Source organism: Syngnathus typhle, linkage group LG16, assembly GCF_033458585.1.
Source record: "Syngnathus typhle isolate RoL2023-S1 ecotype Sweden linkage group LG16, RoL_Styp_1.0, whole genome shotgun sequence".
Lineage (NCBI taxonomy): Eukaryota > Metazoa > Chordata > Actinopteri > Syngnathiformes > Syngnathidae > Syngnathus > Syngnathus typhle.
The window spans coordinates 11,117,956-11,132,139 of NC_083753.1; the positions used below are offsets into that span (position 1 = coordinate 11,117,956).

Consider the following 14,184-nt stretch of genomic DNA (forward strand, 5'->3'; position numbering starts at 1 on the left):
GTTGATGGCAGCGTGACTGATTCGGCGACCAGGCTTTAGTCTCGTCAGAAATCGGTGTCGCTCCTGTTAAGATCCCATTTAATTTGACAAAAAAGTATATATTCTTTCCTCACTAACCTATGCAATGTCCAAACCCGTTACAGATTATCTAACTAAGTTTGCCAAGTCAAAAATAATATTTTGAATACCTACATGCTTCCTATCTACAAAAGTCATGTCAACTATGAAATACATTATTTTATTCAAGTGGAGTTTAATAATACTTAAATAGTGAACATTTGAATGTGCATTCAGAAATTTAGATGTGATCAATTTAGGTTCACCTTTAAAATGTATACTTTTTGTGAGTAGTGTGATTCGTAAGAAGGAACACATTTAATTAAGTTAATTTATTTAGCTATACCATTTTCTTTAAATATGAACTAATGCCAAAATGTTTGCGAAAGCCTCTTCTATTGTCTTGGTCGTTTTGTGACTACTTTGTAAGTTTTTGTAAAACAGTACTGAATGAGTGGCAAAAAAAATATTTTTCAGGATGGGTGCATTATTGGATTTTGTTTGACTTACGACCATCAAATTCCTTTTTATGCAATGACAAATGTGGATGATAAATAAAAAAGAATACAAATAAAGTGTACCAAATTATATAAACTGCAACAACAATAGTACATGTAATAGATCCAAATAGATATATAAAAGAATACTTATATAGAAGATTTTCTTTCTTCTTCTCTTTCTGTGTAACAATATTTCAGAATTTGGAAGTTTCTCTGTGCTTTGGATTTTTTAATGCATTTGTGGAACATAAAATGCATCCTTGTCGAAATTAATTTACTTTGTCACTTAATGTGCATCTGGGACAGCCATTCCTCTTTAAGATTGGATTCCTCTTTTAGGTGTCAGAGGTTGGCGGCAGCCTTGTAGCCTCCAGCTCTGTCTCATACTGCGTCCTTAGCCATTTCAGATACATGCGTAGGCTGTTCGGGTCAAGTCTGGAGTTTCTGGCAGCTTGCAGCAGGCGGGTGCCCAAACAGTGTAAAGCGCGCTGCCTCTCTGTTTCTGGATCACGCTTACGCTTGGCCTTGGGATGAATGTCCAAAACACATTTTACTTCTTCAGAAACATTTGAGAGAAATGTGTTACGTTGTTAATGAAGGTCACTAGGGGCATATTGCACGGTCTAACTTTTGCACACATTGAATGAAGCCTACCAAAAGCTGCTCGGTGACTTTAGAAGCGATTGTCTTTGCTTCCTGGATTATGCTCGAAGGAAGTGAGGTCAATTCTGCCGCTCTGAGGCCTAAGAGAGCAATAGTCCGATTTATTGGCACCCTTCTGACAAATATTTCATCAAGGTGATTCAGCAGGATGTTTACCGTAATGTTTTTCTTCAGAGAATCCTTGACTCAGTAGGTGTGTGTACACTATTTTCTCAATGCCAGTGTCACGAGTGCGTGTGTGTTGAACCTTCATGTGCTGATTATCCACACAGGGATACAGAGATGCTAGTTGGCAAAGCTCAAGGTAGTGCGTGGTAAATAGCGTGAAGGCCTATGAACAAGACAAAAACAAAATAGATTTTCCACTGTAAGCAAGTAAGTGTGTGTAATCGAGACGGCGTTAGAGCTCATTTAGCTGCTTAAGGAACAAAGAAATGTCCGTGTGCTTTACCTTGATGCCGAGGAGAAACTCACAAACCGAGTGACATAGTCCAATGCCTTCTTCAGCACTGGTGCCCCGTCCCAGCTCATCGATGATGATGAGGGACCGCTCGCTGACATTGTGGATTATGTATGACACCTTAAGGGGAGAGGAAAGTGAATGATCAAGTTTCTTTTCCACAACACTGATAGAATTTACAGGACCTCCTTCATTTCCATCATAAATGTGGAAGAGTTTGTTTCGAAATCATCATCGATGCCAATTCTGGTGAAAATCTGATCAGCTACACGGAAAGAAGCATACTCAGCGGGGACGAAAGAACCTTAAAAATAAAGTTCAATCACTCAAACGTGATATCACAGCAGTGTGTTGCTTCAAATATGAGTCATACGGACCTATTTGAGCCATGATCTGACACAGTGCCACCTGTTTGAGATATGTGGATTTCCCGCTCATGTTGGGCCCTGTGATGATGACAAAGTTGCTGCCCTCGGAGATGTAACAGTTGTTGGACACAAGCTGCTGTCCGGGCATTCGCTCCAGGATGGGATGTCGACCCTGTTTGATGGCTAATGTGTCCGTGAACTCTGGTCGCACTTGCAGACAGCAAAACAATATCACGATATGTTACAATTGCATAAATAGATAATATGGATTAATATCGCTACTACAGTGATCCCCAAATATTCCAGCTAAGGATATTACTGTTCCGTTATGACATCGTATGGACGCAGCATAACAAATCAAGGGTTAATATGCTCAAGTGATCACTTTACAGAAGCACAATCCTTTTTCAAGCATTTAGATAATCACATTTATGAGCAGTTCTTATTACACTTAATTCTCACATTGAGGGGGATGGAGAGATGGCCCATACTTCAAATAGCCACAAGGGGGCATTTGACATGAATAGCGCATCCCACTCACCATAGTCGGAGAGGGTGCATCCGTTTGCCAGGGACAGCAGCATATCCAGCATTGATACAGCATCAGAGAGCTTGTAGAGGCAATGAATATGTTCACGGATAGTGCTGAGCAGTTGACATACCACCCTTGGAAGGACACACATTTTGTCAGATATTGTCAATATATACAGAACCCGCAATACGGACGTGTGCTTGTTCTGAGGATGAGCGTGATGCTCTACTCACACGTAGGACATGTGGACGATCTCCCTCAGGGCTTCATCGCAGCGGTCGTTCAACTTCACCAGATCTGCGGTGGTAAAGCCATAGTTGTTCTTGTGTTTGACGACCTAAAGGGACAAATGCCAAACACCAACAATTATGCTTGTACAATCAATTGTGTTTATGTTGTCTGAAATTAATTGTTAAAGGCAGCAAATTGCAGCGAGTAAACAAACTGTGAAATCACAAATAATGTGCATGATGTCAACAGTACAAACAAAGCAAATTACACTTAAATGTGATCCCAGGAATTTGTTTTCACACACGAAACATTTTTTTACTTCAATAAAGACAAAACTGGAATTTGTATTGTCATTCCCACTGAAGAGACCTTGATGAACTCGGGAGGAAGCTTTCCCTCAGGTAGCAATATTCCGTTCAGTTTCATCTGGATGAAGAACCCTCGAGCGGTGCTGAAGCTTGTGCGCATGGGAAAGTCATATTTTTCCGCCATCTGGTTTACTAGTACTGAAAAAACACAAATGCCATCCTATGAACACTTCCAAAATAAGATGAATTTTCTCCAAGAAGAAATATAATTATGGGAAAGCACGGTTAGTTGTACCACTAAAAATGTTTATCTATTTTTCCAGCCCTAAAAAGGATCTGGTATTATAAACAACATCAACATTATATATACCTGTATTGAGAAAGAAAGAATATATTAAAATACATTGAAAAAAAAAAGACTCATCAAAAACTCTAGACTAGAAATAGCAAACAAATAACTGACGTCTCTACCTGAAATGTCGTCCACTATTTCTGTATAAGCTCGTCGGGCAATGTCCAGGAACTCGTTGATGTTGGGTCTCACGGCATAGCACTTCTGCGTGCGCATGTTAAAGTTCCCCTTCAGGTAGGTGGTTTGGTCATTAATGACGGTGAGGATCTGCTTCGAGATCATGTCGAATCTGAAGGTGTACACAAACCACAGCAAAAGTAAACGAAAAACAAAATGACAGCCGTCACAAGATTTACAAACCTGTCGTCCTCTAGTGAAGTGCTGTATGCTTTAAGAAGAGATGTGTTGCAGTTCTTTAACACCACCTGTTTAGAAAATGACCTTTGTCTAGGAACCATTTAATTTCTAACTTTGAAAATATTGTGTGTGACACCAACCCTCAACTGTGGCACCAAATCCAAAGTGTGTTTCAGCTGAATGACATGTGTAATCTTCGCTTCAGCAACCTGAACCTACAAAAATGACATAATATGACCGATTAAATTCTCACCGGGAGAATATGAATATCCCACACAGGAAAGACGTGGCCGGGATCAAACCCTGCACCTCTAAACTGTGAGGCGGACATGCTGTTTCAGAATACACACACTGATGATAATTTAGAAACAGTAGGAGTGCATAATAGTAACTAATAAAAGTACTTCACATACTGTCTGCTGTTTTGGGACCTGGACCAGAACAGAGAGCAGCTGGTCAATGTCAAGGAAGTGACCTATAGCTGAGGGAAAATATACAGGAATATTTGTACAAGACTCAAGATGGATTAAAAATAATTTCTTTGGTACCATTCTTCAATCCAAAGAACAGCTCCTCATTCTGTAGCATTTCTTGTATGGCGTCCAAGCGTATGTTGATGGTATCCACATCTATCAGAGGCTCCAGAATATTGGAGCGTAACCTTCTGGCGCCGCCGGGAGTTTTTGTGTAGTTGAGGACGCCTAGAAGGGTATGGTCGCTCCTGCGTGGAATGTACAGTAAACATGGGACCATACAAATTGGGTCAGTTTGCTGTACCTGTGGTTTCTGTTGTTCATTACAAGCTCCATGTTACTGGCAGACGCCGAGTCGATCATAGCTGTCTGTTCGCTTCCTTTAAAGCTCACTTTTAGTGACTTGGCAGCATACACAGAGTTCTGAATGAACTCCAAGTATTTCAGTAAAGCAGCCGCAGCCGCTAGGCAATAATATCTGCACAAATGGGGACAGTCGGTAATAAAATGGTTGACATAGTTTAGGTCTATTTTTTTCACCTAATGGTACTCAATGGCATACTTAGCTTGAACTTCCATCAGGACAGTGCTAAATTCTGGAGCACAGAGCTGCTGGATGTACTCCAGTCCTTTCTTTTCATTGAAATATTTCCTTTGGATTGCGGTGAAAGCAGCACCCTGATACACAAAATATTTGCATCAATATTTGACTGTTGTTATACTGCGTGTATTCGTGCATTGATACCTGGAAGTTCTCTGTGATAAGGTTGAAGAGCTTTGTCCCTTTTCCCTTATCACAAGCAGTGTCTGGCATCAGTATTTCCATCGGTAACAAGATATGAACCTTGGTTATGACCTTGAGGAATGCAAAAGGTCGGTTAGCAATCACAACCATAACGTGCCTAGGTTACCTTAGCATATGTTCCAGTGTCCGCAAACTGAGAGAGTACAAGTTCTGGATATTTCACGTTAAGACTGGCCATTCCAATCTCCCCCCTGGCCAAACCGCGCCCTTCAACCAGGGCTACAATCACAGTTGCACCAGAAGCTGTGGTAGAAGAGGAGTAACTTCCAGCTGCAATAAAAGAGAAATATATTACATCAAGTACACAAAGTCAAAGTACTGCTTTGGACCAGAGTACCAGTGTCTATCAACGGCGTCCGTGCAGGGTGTGTAACCCGAGCAGAACCCGGGGTCTTCCTGAGGCTCGGTGTTACTTCAAGAGAGGAGCTGTCCGAGGTACGAGCAATGTGGGGTGAAATGGTTCTTCCTAACTGAAGACTCGGGGGGAATCGACCTTTTGAGCAAAATATAATACATTATAGTAGAAATATCAGACGGAATGCAACCTAACATGGTGTCTGAGCTTAAACTGAAAAGGTATGCCTACAGTTACCTATGGAGGGGCGAGGAGGTGATGGACCGGTGCTAGAGTGAGAACTTCCTTCTTCCAAACTTTGAGAGGACGAAGCAGGGGAAGCTGATACTGGATTACGAGAGGTAGTTCCATTGCCAAGGCTTCTTTCTAATGAAGATACCTCAGAAGTATTTCCACTGTCAGAAGTATCACTAGTTGCAATATCTTCTGTACTACTACGAAACATTGCTAAATTCCATAAAGTGAACAGTTTTTAAAGACTTTCCTGATTCAGTGGTGCCGCTTCAGTATTACATAAAGTGAAAGGGTTAATTAACCAACAAAGGTATCGAGAATAAGTTATTGAAGCTAACAGAAGCCATTTAGGGGAGGGAGGGAGGGGGGTGGTGTAATGGCGTCCCAATCTGTTCATGTTTGGTTTTAAATTAGCGTGGATCGATTTACTATCAAATACTTTATTGAAAACAACATTCCTTCATAACAGCAAACTTTAATAATATGAAAGGATTTTTTAATTTTATATTTTTGGTGGCGGAAATGTCAACGGGCTAACTTCCGTTTTCGTTTTGGCTTAGCCAACATGGCGGCGCAGGGAGAGCACAACAATTATTTTGTGAGAGAAATTGAGAAAACCAACGGTTCTTTCTTAACAGTGAGTCAATGTTACATGGGGGACGTGGGTTGCGTGGTGTGGGATGCAGCCATCGTTCTTGCCAAATATTTAGAAACCCAACAATTTTACGATCCGACCTCCGGAGTGAATTTATGGGCTGGCCGAAGAGTGGTGGAGTTGGGAGCTGGGACTGGGGTCGTTGGTTTGATGGCAGCAACCCTAGGGTGAGTTTGAATTTGCATTTTCCATACAAATGTCCGATTTATGTACAAATTTGCCCTACGAATGGAACACCCATATACTATCATAAACAGAACTATTGTCAGTTTATTATTCATTCATTCATTCATTTTAGTATTATATGCATTAAATGATGTTTTCTTGTGTTGGTTCCCATAGTGCTGATGTTAGTGTGACAGACTTGGAAGATCTACAGACCCTCCTGAAAGTGAACATTCAAGACAATCAGACTCTCATCAGTACCGGATCCATAAGTGCCAAGGTACTGAAATGGTTTGTACTATTTGTTATGTAATATGCTTGATTGTTGTTGATTGTTCCCTGGGTGGGTAGTCACATTTATAATCTGAGCTATGCTTTTGTTCAGGGGTGAAGATGTATCCGGTTTCCTTCCACCTCCACACTATGTACTTATGGCGGATTGCATTTATTACGAGCAGGTATTTAGGTCAGAGGCCATTTTGCATGTTTTCTTCATTTCCATTAATGACATTCTAATACATTTTCCCTTAAATGCTTCCATTATCTTGTGGACAGTCAATTACCCCGCTGGTGGAGACCTTGAAGCTGCTCAGTGGACCAGAGACCTGCATCATTTGTTGCTATGAGCAACGCACTGAGGGCATCAACCCGAAAGTGGAGAAACAGTTTTTTAAAGTAAGAGCCATCTCTTCTAGTTGTAAATGTAAATGCATGAACATGTAAGTAATGCAGAATTTGGCTTTGCCACTTAATGGGTCATGTCATGTCCTTTAATATTTCATCCTTTAGTTGCTGCAGGAGAGCTTCAACTGTGAAGAAATCCCTCTGAGCAAACACGATAGCGAGTTTAGGAGTCCAGACATTCACATCCTGCATGTTAGGAAAAAAGTTTCATCTTGTTAGATATTATTTGTGTTAATAAATGATTTCTTTGATGGAATACATCCCTGGACACAGAGACAAAGAATTGTTTACACTTGGGCTGGGTAACCAGGGAAAAATAATAATCATGATTATTTTGATAGATATTGAAATAATGATTAATAAACACAATTTTAAGTTTAAGATGGTGGAACACTCAAAAAACACAAAAGTTGCCTATATTTGGGTACTGTTTATGCATTTACAGTATATGTCTGACATGAGTCCATGTGTAAATGTCATGAGTTTGCAGTGGAGAAAAAGCATTGCCTTGTTGTAACACCAGGGGGCAATAGTTGCCATAGAGAAAATGTGGTTCAGTTGGAATCTGAAATAAAACTGCAGTTTCATTCTGAATCTAAGGATGGTGGTAATTTTTTCCCCTTAATTTCATTTTAATCAGTCACATGACTGACATCATGCACAGGCTACAGTCATAGACTAAAATATGTACTACAAGTATCCATCTAGTATCTTTTTGTGTCTATGTGAGGGGAATTCCAGCCAAAGGCCCAGATGAAGCGCAAAATTGTGGGTGGCTCTTTTACAAGAAAAAAAAAAAAACGAAGTACACCCAACTCAAGTCTCCCACAGGCATGTGGGGGCCTCTTTGCAGCTTTTCATGCTCCGCTGTTTGCACTTCAGCATTCTGGTGCAACGGCCAAGGCAGCCAATGGTCTACCACAGTTACTGAACAAATGAAATGAAACTAACCCTTATATGATTATTGTTATACTGTGCCGCAAAAACGAACAAAGTCTTCCATGTATTTATGAATTATTCCCCCCCTTCTTTGTATGGGTCAGCCTCGGGAGACAAAAAAAAGAAACAATGGAACTGTTCCTGTGCACAACACACACACACCTTCCTCTGCTGATTTTACATAGAAAACCACACATGCTCAATCCGCTACATCACAGTCAAGTGACACAGGAAGCAGCCATTGTGTCATCATTATCATCATGTTCACTGGTGCCAAGAGAAAGAAGACTCATTTTCTCCATATTAAGGTGTGCCTTCCAAATCTAACTGGGAGGGTTAAAGACAGAAAAGGCTGTCCCGCAGCCTCATGGGTCATCCATTTTCCTTTGCCAACAATGACTCAACTCAAATAAATGCTCTCATCAATGCCTCATACACACAGTCAGAGGCGAGCCGGAACTCATTTGATTAGTGCTCTCATAGATTACATAATGACGTGTATCATTTCTTGGCTTCGAGCGATGTATGGTGCAAGCAAGCCTGACAGACCAAACATAATAGTTATACCCCCCCCCACCACACACACACACACACATTGTGGACCCAAAGGAGGGTAGAGGGGCTGCAAAGACAGCTGCACTGCAGCCGAGTGGGTACAAAGAAGCACACTATAACACAAACATGCACATTTGTGCTCTCTTAGAAGTAGACAAAACACTGCTTATATAATCAATTGGGAATTTGGATTGCACTAAGTCTCTTAGTTGCCACAAATATTAGAAAATATTATTTATCCTGCAAGACATTTTGGATAATTTTAGTTTTACATACATACTATTATATAGTTTGGGAAGAAAATCTTTTCTCATCCATAAGCGAGGCATTTTAGGAAGCCAAAAAGAGATTCTCTAAGCAGATTCTATTTGCACTTTGTCCTGTTTGCGTAACCTCTCGCTCAAATATACCGAACAAACAAAAAAATCACTTCTTTTTAGAGATAGACGTGCTTTTTTTTTTTTTTTGAGTCCACTGAATTGACTGTACTGTGTGTGGTGCGGCTTTTCTTTCACAGCAAGACTGACAATTCTGCCGTTTGTGACGTCCTTGACTCGGTATGTGTGTGTTTTACAGCTGAATAAACAGGTTAGGGACCAAACTATTCGAACGAATGTTTACAAATGTTTTTTTTTTTTTTTTTACATAAATACAACATGACTTCTTTGGATGAGAGAAAAAAAAAAAGTCTACAATTTTAAACAAATATGACAGGAATGCATTTAGGTCCATTGCCCAAGGTGCATCCTGTCACACTGGTTAAAAAGTCAAATAAACCAATCAAATTGCATGTTCAGCAAATAGAGAGAAAAACTGGACCATGTCTATAATTTAACCATGACATTGAACAACGAAACCACACCAGGACACCTGAAACAACTTTCAGCTGCTTCTGGAGCTGCCAGATGTTGTTAGATGGTAAATGCTCAGGTTTGCTAACCAAATCAAAGAACTACTTTTACTGTCCTTGAGGAGAAGCTCTGGCTGAATAAGCATTGCCTTCGTAATTTGTAGGAGGGTGGGCGTTCCCCGTTGACATCTTGACATAAATGCTCCACTGTAATAATATGCTTTGCCTCTGCGCTTGATCATTACAGTTGTAGATCGTTAGAAATAACTGTTGGGGAGACATTGGACAGTTGTAAGACTGGTCAGTTGTAACACTCGCAATTACAGAGAAAAATTTGAAAGTATTTTGCTTTGCTCAATTTATTTTGGGGATTACATAGCATGGCATTTTGAGTATAATTGAGGACTTTTCTTGTATGTGAATGTACTCAATAAGTACAGAATCTTACTCAGGAGACGGGAGGAGACAGTCATCAGCTCTTCCTCTTTTCTTTAAGTAGTATTGAGGAACTCACTGGAAATTTGTGGTACACTCTTGCATTTTGGTGGCAGTGAAAGGTCATCGTCATAGCAACTCAAACCGATACCCATGCGTTGTGGTTAGGCCAAACCCGGATTGAAAATTGGAAAACATTAGAGCAGTTAAATTGGGTGGATGAATTATGAAAACAGATCACATTCAGAACATAGCATATTTTGCTGGCATAAAATGTATTACTTATTTAACAATGGTTAACCAGTTCTCTTGGGAAGTGGAAAGCATTGCCCGAGGTGTTGCAAAAAAATGCCAGGACTCGTTTTTACAGAGACGTGGTCGTCGCGGGGGGACATATGGTGGTGTTGCCCAATGAAGTAGCAAGAATCATACAGTTGTAATTAAGTTGTGTGACCAGAAGTGGCCATTACAGTCCAATTAAAGTGTCATCGGCAACTAATTGAGGCCTTCAGTGAGATTCGCTCTGAAGCATGAGCTGTTTACACAACACACTTTTAGTAAAAAATGGAGACAAACTGATTTCGGTTCATTTCCTAACTAGGGGAGAAAAAAAAATTACGTTTCATGGGGAATTCACGCAAGATCTCAGTTTTACATTATCTTGGATATTTTTATTTGCTCTTTTAAATGTTTCACTTCCCTTTAAATGAATGGAAAAAATTGTTGCTTTATTTTTAACTGACACCTGAAGAGGGGTGTGTAGACTTTTGTTAATCTAGTTGATTGCAATTTTCAGAATAGAAAAGTGAACTAAAATGTGCAACTTCCTAAATCAGTAATTTATGCAACCATCGTTGTGCCAAAGGGCACATGCTAACCACTTTGCTTTAGTCAAGTGATCTTTATTCCACACCCAACATTAATGTACGCAATGCAGCAGCCCATTCTCACGCAAACAATCATGAGGCTATGCTGTTCCTCCAGAGAGACCAACGGTTTAACTTCCTGTTTTGCACATTCTCCCATTGACGGGCAAGGGCATGGTGGGTAGAAACATTCAATTTGAGGTTTCTATGAAGTCTCTCTGGGCAGGGAAGTTAGTATTTGCAGCCTGCACAAAGACATCCTGTGGATTTGATTCAAAGATCTTTTACCAACATGCTTTGGCTAAATCTGTCTTGGTATATATAAAATAAAATTACAAACAAAGCCATAGATTTCAAATCACTTTTTTAATAAGACTTGACAATGACAAGGTCTGTACATAGATCCCGCACCCCACCCTGATCAAAACAGGAGCTGCAACACTTTTGACCGAATGACAGAAGGTCCGTGGTGGAGGTTTGCTGCACTTCATGCTACAGATACAGGCTTTCATGATCATGTCCCAATACTGGGACTAATCAATATCAGATTGCGAGAACTTGGAGTTGAAGGACATTCCTTTGGAGGGTGTACGATTCCTCCCTCAAAATTGGGGAAAAAATGCATCCCAAGTTCCAAACAAGCATGTTATTGGAGGCCCATTTGTTGAATAGCACATGTAGGTATCGAGACATGACACTTCGATTTACTATACAGCCCATATAAGGGAAATTGAACGTGAGGGCTAATGAAATGTGAAGTATTTCTTCTCTCAAGTCAAGACAGATGGCAATGGCGTTAATCTCTCATTTTGCAGCAATTAATATCTTTCCAACAAGTACTATTCAACATAGTACTGGGTCAAAGTCCATCAAACGTTTAAGATCCCCTTTAACTGAAAACAAGCAAAAATTAAAGAAGCCCAGCCTAAGAATGCAGAGAAATTGAGCATCATTGGAAAAATTATATAAAACTGGAAAAAAAATAGAAGACAGGCAAAGATGGTGAAGTGTATGTTGCTTCTACAAAAGAACCAATTTGTTGAATAATCAATAAGCAAGCCCTAAAACGTCGTGATAAATGTCTGCTACACAGGACAAGCATTTCTTTTAAACCAACATCCCGAAGCAATTAGTAATGGGGTAATTGCAGTATTAAAAAATAAATGAGGCTAATCAATTTATACTTAACCATACTCATTGGAGAGGTTCTTTGCAACTTTATGATAGTTTTGACCTAAAACAGTCAGCACTCAATCATTAAGATTTGTAATTAGAGGTTAGCCAAGTCAGGCCTTCATAGAGTCCATCACCTGTGGTCGCGCACGAGGGTTGAACATACCAATTTCTATCTCGGATGCGTGTCAATCCGAGTTTCTCTTGGATTTCGTGCGGCTTCATGGCGTCGGGAAGGTCTTGCTTATTGGCGAATATCAAGATGATGGCATCCCTCATCTCCCTGTCATTGATGATACGGTGGAGTTCCTGCCGCGCCTCGTCGATGCGATCCCGGTCAGCGCAATCCACCACAAAAATGAGCCCCTGGGTGCCTGTGTAGTAGTGTCGCCACAGGGGGCGAATCTTATCCTGGCCGCCGACATCCCACACGTTGAACTTGACGTTTTTGTAGGTGACCGTCTCCACGTTGAAGCCCACGGTGGGGATCGTGGTGACGGACTGTCCCAGTTTCAGTTTGTAGAGGATTGTTGTCTTCCCGGCGGCATCAAGTCCAAGCATTAATATTCTCATCTCCTTGTTCCCAAATATCTTTGAGAGCATCTTCCCCATTTTCAACTCTTATGCATAAATACCTTGCTGGTAATGAGAAAATCAGGCAGGAGCACTCTTGCTTATTCTAGAGGAGCTTTGGTTCAATTACAGGCTTACTGGTGAAAGCATGACTCCCAATAACGATTTTACAAATACACTCTCATGGTGAGTCAAACTATGCAGTGAGGCGCATGGACGTGTACATTCAAAGTAGGACAGTGTGCGAGTGGGGCCTTTTCACACCATGCCTCGTTTCCTCTACAAACTTGGTAGCAGCTGTTTCGCAATGGGCATTCTTGAACACGAATCAGCCAACAGGAGAGTTTCCAGGCCACGATGTATTAAACGGGGAAATTGGATCACTAAACGCCGCGGCGAAGTCCCTTCGGGCAACGTCTGACGCGCCTCTTGACCGGTTGCACCCCGGCTCTCTTGTCACCACTACCGGCTAAGAAAAGCAGCTTTCTGCGGCTAACGCAAATCCAGCCAAAGCTCAACTTCACCTTCCAGGTTGCGGAGGTCCTCGACAAGCAAGTTCTTGGTGACTCAGCGACATGTGCAATCAACCAGGAAAGTTCACGTCTCGCCCCCCTGTGAAGATTACATAGGAGTGTCAGGCAACCCAAATTAGCCCATGTCCGCTAATGACGGCTAGCTAACTAACTAGCCTAGCAGGCTAGCTCGCTAACAGTTAGCGGTAAGAAACCACCCGGATATTGTTGCAAAATAAGCGGCACAATATAACAATACGAACTCTAGCCAAAGATATTTTGTGGAATATAAGCAATTTACCTCAGTTTTCCCCCCAACTTTCGATTAATTTCCCCCGGTAGTAGCTTTTCTCCTTTAAGCCGAGCTGGTCGCGGCGCCGATATACCGGAAAGGTGTGGAGCTGCCTTCGCTGCCACTTCCTGCCCTTGACTTCTTCATTCACTTGCGGATGGAGCTTTCTGGCGATCAGGACGACAAAGTGATGCAAATAAAACTTTCCAAGACTTCTTCACCGCAAGACTTCTGCTTTTCAAAAAATCAAAGCAAACAGGCAAACATTCTTCGACCAAAGAGGATTTCAAACTCACTCCAAGATCTGCGACATCAAAGGGCTGTTACAGATATATTAATATTTTCAAAAATGAATTTAATCGGTGGTTCTGCATATTATGTCAGAAAAAAAACACTTAAACCTTATGTTCCATTAATTACAACAACGTTATTACTTTAACAAAAAGAGCAACATTGCCACCCTGTGGTGCACAGACGTAACTACATGAGTTATGAATACTCAGTTGATGTGCCTTTATAGCAAATGAAACGACTGAAATGGAAAGAATTTAAATAGATTATTAATCACACGAGGGGACTTTTACTGCCACTGCTGCAATATTCAACTACACCCCAAAATGTGATTATTTGGGGATGAACTGCAATGATCAAGGGTTTTATTCATCATGACAAACTGTCTATAAAGAAAGATGCATACTAGTGAGTCAAATGTGGGTTAACGCCCTGAAAACTAGATTTAGATATCTTGAATTGAGGCGAAAGATATTTTCATCTGAAATAAATGACTCAA

At 40.8% G+C, this 14,184-nt stretch overlaps 3 protein-coding genes across 3 annotated transcripts; 1 reads left to right on the forward strand and 2 right to left on the reverse strand.

Moving 5' to 3' along the window:
- Window positions 1-374: 374 nt before the first annotated feature.
- On the reverse strand, window positions 375-6,047 carry msh4 (mutS homolog 4). Its single transcript, XM_061300573.1, has 20 exons — window positions 5,699-6,047; window positions 5,444-5,599; window positions 5,213-5,376; window positions 5,047-5,157; window positions 4,864-4,979; window positions 4,606-4,779; window positions 4,377-4,549; window positions 4,242-4,309; window positions 3,969-4,043; window positions 3,832-3,896; window positions 3,591-3,760; window positions 3,181-3,317; window positions 2,814-2,917; window positions 2,590-2,714; window positions 2,058-2,258; window positions 1,866-1,984; window positions 1,672-1,800; window positions 1,377-1,551; window positions 1,212-1,300; window positions 375-1,081 (listed from the first exon to the last, which is right to left on the reverse strand). Exons 1-20 carry the CDS (start codon window positions 5,904-5,906, stop codon window positions 893-895), a joined length of 2,748 nt encoding a protein of 915 aa, XP_061156557.1. The 5' UTR covers window positions 5,907-6,047; the 3' UTR covers window positions 375-892.
- A 180-nt stretch (window positions 6,048-6,227) lies between these two features.
- Window positions 6,228-7,793, forward strand: vcpkmt (valosin containing protein lysine (K) methyltransferase). The gene is made up of 5 exons (XM_061300575.1): window positions 6,228-6,517; window positions 6,693-6,806; window positions 6,901-6,973; window positions 7,071-7,190; window positions 7,305-7,793. Exons 1-5 carry the CDS (start codon window positions 6,261-6,263, stop codon window positions 7,416-7,418), a joined length of 678 nt encoding a protein of 225 aa, XP_061156559.1. The 5' UTR covers window positions 6,228-6,260; the 3' UTR covers window positions 7,419-7,793.
- A 3,398-nt stretch (window positions 7,794-11,191) lies between these two features.
- Window positions 11,192-13,589, reverse strand: arf6b (ADP-ribosylation factor 6b). Its single transcript, XM_061301568.1, has 2 exons — window positions 13,404-13,589; window positions 11,192-13,202 (listed from the first exon to the last, which is right to left on the reverse strand). The coding sequence occupies exon 2, from the start codon at window positions 12,627-12,629 to the stop codon at window positions 12,102-12,104; it is 528 nt and encodes a 175-aa protein (XP_061157552.1). The 5' UTR covers window positions 12,630-13,202; window positions 13,404-13,589; the 3' UTR covers window positions 11,192-12,101.
- Window positions 13,590-14,184: the final 595 nt, after the last annotated feature.